The sequence below is a fragment of the Gopherus evgoodei genome, chromosome 1, assembly GCF_007399415.2.
Source record: "Gopherus evgoodei ecotype Sinaloan lineage chromosome 1, rGopEvg1_v1.p, whole genome shotgun sequence".
NCBI classification, from domain to species: Eukaryota; Metazoa; Chordata; order Testudines; family Testudinidae; genus Gopherus; species Gopherus evgoodei.
In genome coordinates, this window is record NC_044322.1 from 175505432 (window position 1) to 175520595 (window position 15164).

The window sequence follows — 15164 nt, forward strand, 5'->3', positions numbered from 1 at the left end:
GGAATTCTTCCCCGTTTTAGTTGCAATGGTTATTTGGGAACCAGAGCTAGCTAATTAAAGGGTGTGTTAAAGGTGTGACAACATGGTAGTGCTACAGGTTATCAACTGCCAAATGTAAAGATCACACACATGTTTATGAAGTTAATGAGTTCTACAATGTTTAAACTTTAACATCTGTTTTCCTTCCAAGCACATGCCAGGGATGAATAATGGCACAGCATATGCCTTGTCTCATATTCAGTTTGACAGATTTCATGAGCTTGCACCAGGAGCTAGCAACGAACCCAAGCAGATGACGCTGGCTTTATGGAGCCTCAGCATATGATGTTGTCAGTGGCATGGAAATTCTTGGCTCCGGGCACACAGCTCAGCTAAAAAAGAAGTTTTAATGAGTTCTTCCAATTTCAGGATCTGGAATGCTGGTCACAGATACTGCCCACTACAGAAGGGCGTGTGTTGCGATCATTGACAACCCAGCTGCTGGCATCCTTGATGATCCTGGCATAGTGCAAGGGACAACAGGTTCTTTTAGGAGAATGGGACTTCACCTATTTGAGCTGCTATAAAAGAGGCCGTTGGGAGATGTCTGGGAACCCGACTGGGTTTGTGGGGGAAGCAGCCAAGCTAATTGCTGGCACCTCCTGGTGACAGATGTCCAGTGCAGGTACTCCATAGGGAAGGTATCCAGTGACCAGATAAATGGCCTGGTAAAGCACTTAAAAGGAGGTGCTGGATAAAGGAACAGAACAAGGGAGGGAGGCTGAGGATGGTATGATTGTTATGGCTCGAAACCAACCACTCTCCATTCTTATAGCCCACCTTAACCCTCCTATGAGGGGGGTGGATGGTAAGGTCCAAGCCATGGATTGGCTGGGGACTTGGGTGGAAAATGAAGGGGGTGGAAGCCCCAGGTAACGATTTGAATAAACATGCATTTGCCTCCACTGTACACTTTATCTGCTGAATAGTCCCAGACATCGAATAAAGTTGCAGCCTGATTAAAACCCATATCAAGTGTCCCCTGTCCTTCTTTCAGTATAGCCAAAGTTAACTATTCCCACTCCGTTCATACTTGATCTGAGACATTAGTTCCCAAATGTAATATATAATAATATAACGTAATAAGGTGTATGACAAAATGATTAATCATGACAAATATTAAAAATGCACAAAAATATTTAATTCACAATATCTTACTCTTTTTAACAAATATACATTATATATATACACACTATATATATATATATATATTATATATATATATATAAAAAATGATACATCTAGAGTATGTAACAAGAATATTTGTGTGTGTTAAAAACTATTTTCCTTTGCTGAGCAATCTTGCTAACAATTACTTAGAAATAGTTATTTTCGCTGGATTGGTAATTCTTTATCCTGGTTATCTACATTTACAGAGTAAAGAGACATATCTGGAACTTTATACTCTCTGGAGTTACCTTTCAGTGAGTTTAGTAAACAAGCATGTTAAAAAGTGGCCTCTAATTGTCTAAACATGCTGTAACGAAACCAAATCACTGAAAAATTGGGAACATCAGTATATATTTACAGAGATACAAAATGTTGTAAAAGGAATGTGAACTGAAGATACAGAACATATATTTGTGAAACCAAGTGAGACTTGTGAGAAATGCCATGATACTGCAACTCTTATAAAAGTTTGACAATCTCTCATCTTAGCATATTTTTTAGATGCAAAAAGGTTACCCTACAAACAACAGACACATATAATAGAGACTGACATCATAGAAAATGACATCTGCACAGTGTTCACTCTGTCTCCAGGAAATAGTCCTATTGATCTCTGTTCAAACCTTAATGGGGAGAAGTTCTTATGACAAAAACACAACCCATAGTTAAGCACAGAAGGACAGGATACCATGCATCAAGCTAACGGTGGTTTTCCAGTGTTAATACTTAAATCTTTCAGAACCATAATGAAAAACATTATGTGCTCAAAGTACACTTGAGCTGTACAAATATGATAAGAATAAGATTCTGCCTTCCAAGTTTGATGTGTCCCTTCTCTGGCAGACCTCTTCATGTCCTCAGACATGCTAAGGTCTCACAAGCTGTGCCTTGAGCTCTCCTCACATTTCTTTCATGTGCTGCTGATTTTCAGATTAAATATTCACAGATAAAGTTATAAAATTCATTTATGCACTGTCAGCTTTTCCAACATTGTTTTTATTAGTATAAATAGGACACCTCTCCATAAATGTCCACATCTATGGGTTAATATAGCCTTGTGTTAGATCACCAAAACCTGCAGCTAAGTCCTTTGAGTTGCCGAGCAACCCCCAGAGATTTTCCTCTTGAATTTTACGTGAGTGGAGGATACTTTGCACCCTTCAGAATTGGACCCGTTCACATTCATATGGTGACCAGACGCTCCATTACTAAAGTGACAGTCCCGTTTTTTGGGACTTTTTCTTATACAGGTGCCTCTTACCTTCCACCCTCCACCCCCACCACCATCCCCTGTTCTGTTTTTTCACAGTTGCTATCTGGTCACCCTACCCAGAATCCTGAAAATAGTCACAAGAACATTCAAGTTGCGATTAAGTAGTATAAACTGATCCGTATAAAACAGAAGACATTTTGAATAAGGCTTACATAGAAATGTATCTAAAGTGATAGCATCATGATGTATTCTCCTTTTAAAAACATACACACAGAAAAGGATACTCCTATCTAGCCTGACCTAGACCAGATTGGGTATAAGAAAGGAGACATTCCACTTTCAGAAACAAAAGGCTCAAATGGGGAAACAATCTCTTCTTATAATTTATGTAGAGATGTATAAACTTAAATTACAAACAAAACCTGAAATCTGAAGGATGACCTGGTGACTTGCCAATTCAACCACAGAAGGTGAGATCTTGCAAAAAGTCAGGAGCAAATGTAAATTTCTTCCTGCCCAAAAAAATCAGGATTGACAAAGCGGCACTAAAGCAGAATGAGAGATGACAACCTTGGTGCAGAGATGGTCTTCTTGTTTTTGTGTTTGTAAAGTACCTAGTTCAGTGGGGTGCTGGTGTATGACTAGGGCCTTAAGGCAGTACAGAAATACAAATAAATAATAAATGTATAAGAACTGCCTGTTTTCTAGATCTGGTCAAAAAGTTTCATTGGAACTGAGAAAAATACCACAAACAAAACAAGAAACAGAAAACAGCTTTTGTTGGGCTATATCAAAAGAAGGGCTGGAGACACTTGATATGGATTTAATCAGGCTGCAACTTTATTATTAGATATCTGGGACCACCTGGCAGATAAGAGTGTACAGTGCAGGTAACTCTGTGTTTAGTCAAATGACTCCCTGCCATACCAATCATAGGAGCCCTGAACCACCACCACCACCACCCATTCTATTCCTTTAACCAACACCTCTTTTTAAATCCTTTTATGTTCTAGGCAACTTATCTGGTCACTGGATGCCTTCCCTCTGGAATACCTGCCCTGGACACGTGCCCCACACTTACAAAACAAGTTGCGACATATCACCTAACCATCTTTTCTCCTCACCAGAAAAGGTCCTCCCTCACACCCACTGTGGGGAAGGTGAAAAAACCCCACTCCATGGAAGCCAATATGCTGTGAGGGAAAATCCCCAGCCCCTCTAAAAAGGAGCAACTAGTGCAATGCCCACAGCAGATCCTAACCAAACCTGACATTTGAACCTCTAGGGGAGGGAAGGTGGGTGCTGCCTTGCCTGCTGCATGGAGAAAGGGCTTCCAACTCCAGGGGCTTGCACTTTTAAAGCTTTCTGTCTCTTACATTCCCAGAGAAGAGTCAGTGCCACAAAACTGACTGCCACCCACCTTTCTGCAGTAGTTTCTGACCTCCTTCCCACCACTACCATAAAGTACTGTTACCTTCCTTTAGGAAGCCTGGACAACATTCCCCACCTGCTTCAGGTGCAGTGCAATCATTTTGTTAAAACAGAAACATGTCAGAAAATGTCTGGGTTGCCAAAAAATGTTAGATTTTCATCGAGAAACCAATTTCCCCCAACCTCCTTTTTTTTATACTTGAAAAAATTCAAAGAAATTTTTCTACAGGAACAAAATTGTTTTTCTTTTCATCAAATATTGTCACAGGAAAAAATAATTTCTCCAATCAGCTTTACTGTTAACATGTAACACAAAGCAGAATGAGAATCCAACCACCCACCCAGCTAATGGAAGGTAGCACAAACTGAGTACTCACAGAAGAGAATACAATAAAGAAAAGTTCCTCAGGTGTCAGTCCAGAGAGGTCTTTTCTTACACTCAGATGTCTGGAAGTGTGACAGAAAAAATACACACAACAAAATATATAAAACACACATAAAGAATAGTTTTATAAGCATCAACATGTTAGCAAATAGAATTTTCAGCTAATACCTTCGGCACAGAAATAATACTCAGGACAAGAATTTACTCCTGACAAAAATAAAGGATACTTATGCAGTCTCATTTTGCTATGAATGGTAAAAACCAGGATACTTCAACAATGAAGTTAGGAAAACTGTAAAAAATTTCCACTCTGAAAAAGTCCAACAAAGACAATAAACAATTGTAAAAAGAATCATATAAATCATACAGCATACATGATCAAAAATATTCACAGAATTCTAATACAAACCCATGGATTGGTGGGGGGAGAGGAAGTGAATTTTACCCAAGTGCTAAGAAGCTGTTGGACTCAATGCCTGGCACATAAATTGGCACAAATCCATTTAACATCCAATCATTCAGCCACAATGCTTCAATGACTTAGCAACATGATCTGAATACTGAATGTCTTAAAAACAATTTTGATGGGTGTTACAAAGCCATAGACCAAACAAAAATAATAATTAAAAAAATCCTCTGAGACATACACAAACCACAAACAGTGCATTTGCGTTGAAAGGTAAATTCCCCTACAAAAAATATTCTACTTTCAAAAAAGCATTGACCTGGGTAATGATGAGCTAAAGCTGTTTAATGATTAAAAGACACAAAGGTCAAATTTTCTCATTTATTCCAAAAGTTGCATATAATACCTACAAGACCTATTTTATTTAGATTTTATAAACAAATAAAACATCTTCCTTCTAATCAATGAGCACGGTTTATCTCAAAAAGAACCAGTTTATTACATCAGCATGTCACTTGGTCCTCTTATACTATTATAGAGCACTAATCTTCTGGAAATACTCACTCACCCGAGAAGCAGAAGTATACCCACTATTTAGATTCCATAAAGATACAACTTGATCTTGATCTTGTATCCTTTACTTGAGATTTTTGCCTATTTACTTAATAAGGCGATTATGGTGCATATTATTCACAGCTGTGAATAGCTCCTGAAAACTGCAATTGAAACACCTGAATCTGCAAGCCTTACTTGAGAACAAATCTCTGTTTTGAGAGTGAGAGTTCTGTACATGGAAATATTGCTGTTTCATACCCAAAATTTAGTCAGCAGAGTTCCTCATGTTAAACAATTTCCCAAAATCACTAAATACGTACAGAAATAAATACAGCGTACATTCAGAATATATTACTATAGATTGTTCACATGAAAATAATTAGGATATGCATTTCAAACACTCAAAGCAGGGTGCTGACACTGACAAGTCTACACTCATACAGAGTGTGTATGTGCATTATTGCATTTTATATAAGACCTTTTATTACTGATAATTCATGTTCAAGAAAAGACCAGCTTGACTTTCAGAGTATAAAACACTGAAATTTAGATAGGAAAATAATTTTTACTTATAAAGTGAACATCTCATACAGAGTCACTGAGAGGCAATAACACCTTGATATAACTGACTTTCATCTTTGTAATTTTCAATTATTTCTGTAAATACAAATCAATAATTTAATGTTGATTTTTCAGTAAAAGGAATTCCTTTCATTTATATCAAAATATAAATGCAATTAACAAGTTGAAAAGTGCTTGAAAACATGCAGGTATTTTACAAATGGAACATGAAACATTAAGAGCAACGATCTGTAGTACTGAAAACCTCATATGAGGACTAGTAGCAGGGTCAGGCCTCAAATTCTCCACTTGTATATGCAGATACAACACCCAGTGACTTCAGTATGGATTGTACATGTGTATCAGAGGGGAGAATTTGACCCCATAACCATAATAGATGAATACGGTAATATCTGACTGTCCTAATCAATTATATCTGATACACAGCAGATGCTAGAGCAAATGAAATATTATAATTATGTTATTTGCCAGAAAGTACTACTCATCAATGACTTTTTTTCTGCATATCTAAGGAAACGTTATTTGAATGTGAAGTGCTTGGAAAAAGATGATTGTCAACAACTGATCACTATGCCCAAAAATTATGAAACAAAAAAGTTTATGTACAATTAGCCCCCTGGGCATCAACATAAAACAGAAGAGACCATACATTCACTGGTTGAATACTATTCTAACTATATTTCTAGTATCCAGTTCATAAACAATATGTGAATGTTCAGTGACTCCAAAGAAAATGGTGGGTACTATTTTATTTCTACCAATCATCCTTCAGCATCTCATATACAGAAACAAATATTTGATTACTTTTTGTTTATTTTGCTTTGATTGTTTAGTAAAAAAAGGACAGTACCTTTTATGTTATAGTTTAAGAAAAATTCTAGAGTTTGCATTATTCATGAGCAAAGGAGTGAACTACCCCTCTCTGTGATTTATTAAGGTAGCCATCCACGAGGTACTTTGGAAACACCTGCATACAATCTGTACCACAAGGCTAGAAGTGCTCTTATTTCTCATTGCTCTATACCTCTCTCCAAATACCTCATCTCTGTTTGAAATTCCTCATTTGAAAAGTAAGCCAGGTTTAAAGCCACCCTCACAAAGCACTAGACAACGTAGGCCAAATTCAGCCCTGCTGCAGCGCTCTTTAAATTAATGGATTTGAAACTGTCTGCACCAGGTCTGAACATGGTCCAGTGTGTTTTAATAATGAGAACAGTAATGGAAATTTGTTTCACTGTGGAATCTATGATACATTACAAAGACTGCTGTTTGAATACAACATTGAGGACACCATCATTTTGTCTAGTATAGTGCCAATCTACTTCAAGAATTTCAGTCTACACAAAATCTACACCATTCTTCTTGGTATTTAAACTAGGGCTGCACTGTAAATATTCAGTGTAAACTTAACTGATTAGAAAAGGAAACTGCAGATGGGAGCAACAGAATATATTAATATTAATATCTTATATTTATGTATCATTTCTCAACCCAGAAAATTCTAAAGAGCTTTACAAAATGATGTATCATTAAAGAACCACTTCACAAACTGCTGAAATGCATCCACCTTTGGTAGTTGTTTATGAATGCTCAGCAACATTGTACAACTGTTTAGAACAAGACATAAAAATAATCTACCCAGCTGAAATTACATAGAGAATTTTAAGTAGGCAAAAAACAAACAAATTTAGCCAGGATATAAAGGAAAAAGGCTGATCTATTTTTCAGAGAAGTGTTACGGTACTATTGATGACCATAAACCATCAGGATCCCATTTTTATATCTTCTCTAAAAGACATTAGTTGTCAGTTCTGACTGGGAAGGAATTATGCCCAAACCTACTGACTTATCAAAATCACTTCCTGCAGTATCCAGATTTGTCTTGGATGTTTTCTGTTGAAGTGCTGACCAGATCAGACCTGAACCTGCTTACAATGTGAGAGCTGAGATCAGAGCCTGTCTTTGATATGGCTGCAGCCTTACTCAAAGATCAATGCATTATTTGACAGACATATTCAGAACAAAGTTCCTCTCTTAAACCTATTTCTCAACATCCCATTAAATCATACCAGAAATCAATAAACAATATATTTCTATTCTAAAAAAAAAAAAATGACGGATAAGGGAAAACATTACAAAAGTATTTTACAGTAGTTTGTTTATGCATAGGTGTCACATCTGCAGGGTAGAAACTGCAGACAACCCGAAATTCATCATATAGAAACACGGTTCAGTGCATAATCATTCCTTACTGAAATTAATCACATTGGAAACAAGAAGGAAATAATTCCTGTTAGAAGGCCAAGTCCTGTTTGTTATTCTCATATAGTCTCACTGAAGTCAATGGAAACACTCATCTGCCTAAAGTGAACAGGTTTTGGTCACAGCACCAATAATTTTCTAGAAATAAGTACAGTACACATAACTCACTTTGCAGTAGATCTTACTTTAGACTCAGAAGTTCAAGACTCTGCTTCGGTGCCAGGTCATTAACGTTGTAAATTCTGAAGCATAGGTGTATCACTATGAATGTTCTGTTAATTAAGTCCTTAAAGAAAGTGTGTTCCATAAACCACATCAAAAGTTATCCAGCTAGACGGGATCTTCCCAATCTATATTTCTTCAAATCCAAACTGTTCATTGTGGCTCCAGATCAGAAAGGTACTTGTGCAGGTGCTAGGGCCTGATCCAAAGCCCACTGAAATCAGTAGAAAGACTCCAATTAACTACTCTAGGCAGTAGATCAGCCCCATGAGGCTTCAGTGGAACTACTCACAGTCTGAGCAAGGGCTTATAAAACTATATTTGTCTGTATATATTTGTTATGGTTTCTGTTTTACAAAACAATAGAAACTTTTCCAACAGAAAAGATAAAACACGTATGATTTTTGCTTGGTAATGTTGCTTTTTTTTTCCAGGGGGCAGTGTTGGTTTTAGCAGGGTTTTGGTTTTGGTATGAGCAGGGATGGTGTCCCTAGCCTCCATTTGCAAGAAGCTGGGAATGGAAGACAAGGGATGGATCACTTGATGATTACCTGTTCTCTTCAGTCCCTCTGGAGCACCTGTCATTGGCCACTGTCAGAAGACAAGATACTGGGCTAGATAGACATTTGGTCTGTGTAAGAAAACTATTCAAAATACCAGTTTGTTGAAGTGAATGTAGCATTATCTTGTTGAAGCTGGCCATCATGAGATTACTGAAGTAATACCAAATAGTGTTCTAAATGCTGAACTTCTAATTGTAAATTATTCTGAGTTTAAATTTAGCCACTGAAAATTAAATTATTTTATTAACAGCCTAGAGGATATAGTTGTGGGTGGTTGTTGTTGGGTTTTTTTTAAGATTTAGCTATCATAATTAATCAAATCTAAAATGCCTGATATTAATAAGATACGTTTAACATGACAGGCATAATTTTAGTCACTCAGCCTTAAATGTGCCTTCAAAAATCTGGAACTACTACAATTTAATATAATATCCACATTTTTTCTTGCCAAGCCACTTCACTTTGTGATCTTCAAAATCATTAAATTGGCCCAGTCCAATAATCATAATTTGTAATATGAGCAACCCTAGGATCAACCACATTATCCTAATTTTATAAATTAAATAAATGTTATAAAATCAAAAATGTTCTTTAAGATGAGATGGGACAGATCCTTAGCTAGAATAATTTGGAACTTTTCATTCCTAATTTCTGGATATAAAGGACTATCTGAATTCCATAACTGACTGAAATGTGTCCTCGTCTCCCATATTGCACCTTATAATGCAGGTACAACAGCATAATTAGCCACAAATTGTAATTTAAACAAAATTATAAGTCAATTTTCTAAAATGTCATCATTTTAATATCTTGACCTTTTTGAATGGGAATCTGTGGCATTAGCTGAATGTAAACTTCCTTCAGCAATTTAAGAAAACCATGTATAAACAATCACCAGGGCTGGACAACTTCTGTGGAAAGGTCACAAAAAAGGGAAATAAATATAATGTTCGTATTCCAAGGTCTTTTAAAAAAAAGCAGGAAGTTAATTTTCTCTTGCAAGACATTTATAATTTGGTCATTTTTCTATGTTAACACACATCAAGTATAATAAAAGTATGATGAAATAAATAAACAACTCCCACTAGAAAAAAAAAAAACCAACAACCATTAGTTCAAACTATTAGGAAGAATCAGTGTTCTCTCTCTGGTGCTTTATTCTATAGAAGACCTCCTGGGACTATCTCTACATTTTTTCTACTTTACAGCGCTGTTGCAAACTAACTTAAAATGCCTCCACCCTTCAAATACAGGGATGTTTGTTTGTTCCTTTGTAAAAAATGTTCAGTTTTCTCACCATCCACCTTCAGGTGACACTTCTCAAGCAACCCCTGCCTTGGTAAAAGATCACTCTGTTGTATCTTCCAGGTGTCCTTGTATCCACCCAAAATAGGACTCTTCCATCAGTTGGTAAACAGTAGACTCTCAGACATTCCGGGTTGGCTGCAATGCACTTGCTTTATAGGGAGATGAGGGTAGGAGTGTATTTTATTTTTATGTTGTTGCTGATGTTTTATAAATGCGTAACTGGGAGAGAAAGAAGATTTTCAAGGTACCAGAAGGCACCAAAAACCTTGACCCAACTAGATGATGTTATCTGGGGTAAAATCCTGGCCCTACTGAAGTCAATGGTACAATTCCGATTGATTTCAGTAGAGCCAGTATTTCATCCCTGCAATCTCACTCAAAAAAAAGACTCAAAAAAGACTATGTGACACATCTGGCCTCTATTTTGAGAGATGTTCTTGATTGATGAATAAGCTCTTATTAGAACTTTCTGGAAGGAAACACTGCATGTGGCTAGCAGGAAACACAGCAGCAGAACAGATTAACTTCTGCATAGGCAACACAGAGGTAAGAACTAAAAACATGCTTTTTTCCCCCCATATTACATCAGGAAAGGATGAAACTTCAAGCACAGGGAATGGCAGGGAAAATATTTGATACACATACAAATTCATCTCTTACCACAGCATCATGTGTGGGTTTAAAATAACTGAAATTCGACCACAGCAGTTTTTGTATTCCAGCTTAATAAAAGGGAAGGATTATAGTGTGGCAACCCAGAGAAACGTCTCCTACCCATACCAGTAAAATTTTGAACAGTGACATCTTGAATGGTAACTGCTTCATTCACTATCAATCAGTGTCCATAGTTACTAGAAAAGATTGAGTAAGCCTACTCTCTTTTGTTCCCATATTTCCATACCTGATAAAAGATTAACTTATATATAGCCTAGTATTGGTGGGGGTATTTAGGGGGGGTGGTTGTTTCTTCCCCCAGTACTAATTTAACGTGGGGCAGTCCACACTGGAAGGATTCTCTAAGCACCTATGAGAGGTGACAAAAAAATAAATCTTTTTTAGTTGCAGTTTAAAGACATTGCCAGTGAAAAGGAACTTGCTCCTCTATGATGAAAGTTAGGAGTGGGAGTATTTGGCCCTGTTAGCTAATTATGACATTGATAAGCACTTAAGTTAGTCAGTTTTTCACTTCTGTCATTTGCTTGCAGTCAGCTGCTTAGTTTCAAAAAACGTTTTGACTGCTTAAAATGGAATACATCATCATTTCCTTTCCCCAATCTAACAGTACTTCCCAACGAAATAGCTTCAATCATGCTTCATAAAATCCACTGCAACTATATTGCTGGAAACATAAATCCTCAACCTAGGTTTTTAGTATTTCTAAAGCAAATGACCCCAGTGATGGTTGACTGGCTTATTTTTGTATCCAGACTCCTTCTCTATTAAAAAAACATAACATACAGATGATTCAGAATTTTTTTTTAAATACTCATGCTGATGATGTGAATGTCCTTGCTACTGCATCCCCAAATACTCAGACTGGTTAGAAGATAAATCCCAAGTGTCTACAGAGCAGCCTTTCAGATTGTGAAAGGCATTTCAAGAAATTCTTCAGTTTTTTTGTCATTTCCTTTAAGTAAACTTTTATCTATACATTCCTTGCCCAGACAGTATTTATTTTTCAGGAATCCATTTTTTTTCTCCCTAGCAACCTAAATAAAGAGATTTTCATTACACAGATGCTTCTCTCACTCCCATTCACCATTTATTGTAGCCGATTAAGGTTGTTTGTTCCTTCCACATCTAGACAGTCTCATTCTCCCTGATTTTCTAATACAAAAATAGTGGTTGTCTGTTGACAGTGCCACCAGATATTATATTATATATGCACAAAACACACACACATACATACACACACCTCTCTCATTTGTCATTGTTAAAACTCTTGTTCAGCCTTCCTTAATGGCATTTGTAAATTTCACCCCACTGCCTAACTCCTGGTATTTGCAATGCTAGATTTCCAGGCTATGCAATCCTTTCCAAGTGCAGCTAGAGAATAATCATAATTTGCAAACTTGCTTTCTTCCATTCTCTGCTTTCCAGGCACTGCAAACACCACCTATATATCCTCTACACCTAGCTGGGTCAATGCAAATTCTGAGGGATGCTTCCCCCACCCCAGTATATGGCTATGGTGAAAATTCTCCAGACTGTTACTGAATTGTTAACTGTGATAGCTCCAGAGCTCACTCAGAGATGGTGAAAGCACAGAGGCAATTCTGCATAGTTCGACAGTGTCTGATGGCTCTTTGCTACTCACCACTTCTTAAACAAAATGTCCTACATGACAGGAGCTTTAAACGTACAGTAACTGCAATTATGAGGGGATCTGCAGCTCTTTACAACCCCAATGCCTTTTTTTTTAAGTGTAATAGTTTGCACAGGCACTTTACAAGCTAGTGGATAAAACCCCTCTGCCATAGATAGTCAATCCTAACTGCTCCCTAGTCTGTGTGTGAGTGCTGCTAATCTGCATCTGATTGTGTCACTTCTGCTCCTATGGCGGGGGAAGGGGAAATGAAGGCTTCACATCCAAAATGTCAAGCTGTGCTTGAAGAATGATAGAAGACAGACTCTCACTCTCTTTCCTTAATACAGCCAGATACTAAGAAGGCAATCACCTGAATGGAGCTCTACCACCCCCTGCTGGCAGAAAAGCAGCAGAGGTGAAAACTGTCTGGAGCACCAGCTCCGACACTGTGCCTTAACTGATTTATTTCTTTTTCCCCCTAAAAAGAATTGCATGCGACACACATACACACAATCATTTTTCACCAGGTCCTGGAATTTAGTGTGGTGATTCCAGATGTAATTTGTAGATCCTTAAACGGGGGACTAGGAGGGAAGGAAGAGAAATCTAGTTCAGTTTTAAATTAACACCAAAAACTTGTCTGAGCAGTTTGAAATAGTGTAATTAGTTTACACAAAGGGGAACGGTCAATGTGTCATAACCACAAGCACAACCCCTCCTATCAGTCCCCCTCGTCCCTCTCTCTCTCTCTAAAAGTAGAATAAACCTAGAAATAAATGTATAGGTAATATACAAAACACCAAATCTATATCTTAGGGTCAACTGCTGTACAATGTGAATATTTGTATTGAGGAAAATTAAAGCAAGCAGTACATACAGGTGTAATGTTAGTCTATTTCACTTCTCTCCAAACACCTGCCTTTTCAGCATTATTTTATTTTAAATGTTATACACACATCCCTATATCCGGACATATAGATACTCACACATTCACCTCACTGTCACAGATACCCTTCTTTACTGATCACAACAATTCGTTTCCACTTTCCAATAGACTGAAATGAACCATCCTCAGCCATGTCTTATTACAGAAGGAGAAAGATTTTGACAGGCAGGCTTCAAGTATTACTTCTCACTGACAACGGGATGGGGGGGGGAGAGCACAAAATCCTTTTTCTTACAAATAAAGCCCACATTGGCTGCACACGAAATAGCAGACCTGAATTTCAAAACATGCATCGGTTTGAGGTTGTCTTTTTTTACTGATACAAACTCTTCCAAAAAAAAAAAAAAAAAAAAAAAAAAAAAAAAAAGCAAACAAACCACACACACAAAACCAACAACCCAAAACACATTAATTATTAGGAAAAAAAGACAAAATCCCAAGCAAAGCACCTAAGTGCAGTTATCTTCCAGCTTTTTCTTTTCTTTTACATCTAAATAACATTTTTTTTCTTGTAGACATTTTTAAGCGATAACAAAATACAACTTTGGGGTGGTGGGAGAGGTTGAACAGGCTTTTTCCCCGATGGCCTTTGGGGTGAGCAATCTTTGCTTATTTTTGGTGACTGCAAGTAATTAGAGCGCATTGTGATGTGGAGAGTAGCTAGGATATGCAAGAAAGCCCCGCTCCTACCTTGCCCGCTACTGAGGAGCAATCCGAGCAGGTAGAGAGAGAGGCGGTTCATGTTCAGGAGCTCACGCTGGTGGACAGTTCCCAAGTTAAATGCCGAGCGCAGGAAAACCCAGCCGCCGCCGCCGCTCTGGCCGCAGCTCCCGGCTCGCACGCACAGCCCGGGCAGCGCCGCTCGCCAAGTGACTGCCAGCGCCGCTCCGCGCCGCACTATATCAGCAGCGGAGGAGGAGGTGGGCAGGCGGCGAGCGAGCATGTATCCCTCCGCGTGCTCGGCTCTCTCACAGGAGCTGGGATTCCTCCGCCGGTCAGCTCGCGGTAGCTGCTGCAGCTGCCGGGCACCCTGGGGGCTGGTGCAGCCTGGCGCGGGGCGGCATCGGTCTGGCCTGTCCGATGCCGCCTGGGGAAGCAGCGGCGGCGGCGGCGGCGGCGGCTGGGCTGAGGAAGCTTCCGGGGGGTTGCACAGGACTGCGAGGCTGCTCCTCGCTCCCGGGAGAGGCGGGGGCGTTGCCGGCAAGGGGCGCAGGGCTGTGCGGCAGCAGGGGCACTAGGGGAGATGAGCAGCGCGGGGGCTGCAGCTCGCTCTTGGCTCGCAGCCGGAGCTCGCCTTTGCAGGAGGGCTTGTGCCTGTCGCCTGCGGGAGTCGGGCCAACGTGCGTTGGGCAGGGTGCGTGTGTGGGGAGCAGCGGTGGGTGCCTTTGGTCTTCTATTCGTGGGGCAGGCTTTGGTGCTGGCGCAATGGGGTGCTGCTGCACCCCTGGCTTGAAGTGGTTCCCATCTTGAACAGGGGTTACAGTTTGGTTCAATGGCTCTCAGCACCCCCACTGTACAAATTGTTCCAGCACATTGGGGGTAGGTGTGAAGGTGTTTGCGTGGGGCGTGTTTCCCCCCTCCCCTTGTTGTGAGCATAATGCTGTGGTTTGTTTGGGTCTTGTCAGCCTTTCTGTGTGTATTACGGTACTGTTATATTATTATGCTATGAGACATTTGGGAGTCTCGTTTATGTTTTTAAAATGTCACAGATCTTTACACCTGTTCATTTACTTGTCTAGGAAATTTCCTGTTTTGACTTTTTTTATTAGCGAAA

At 39.0% G+C, this 15164-nt stretch overlaps 1 protein-coding gene across 2 annotated transcripts in view; it reads right to left on the reverse strand.

Annotated features, from left to right (window-relative positions):
• NCAM2 (neural cell adhesion molecule 2) overlaps positions 1 to 14276 on the reverse strand; it is a 582026-nt gene extending 567750 nt beyond the window's left edge. For both annotated transcript variants that reach the window (XM_030579736.1, XM_030579747.1), the window contains exon 1: positions 14081 to 14276. In XM_030579736.1, the coding sequence (XP_030435596.1) occupies positions 14081 to 14132 (52 nt within the window). In that variant the 5' untranslated portion in view covers positions 14133 to 14276. The remainder of the gene's footprint in view (positions 1 to 14080) is intronic.
• Positions 14277 to 15164: the final 888 nt, after the last annotated feature.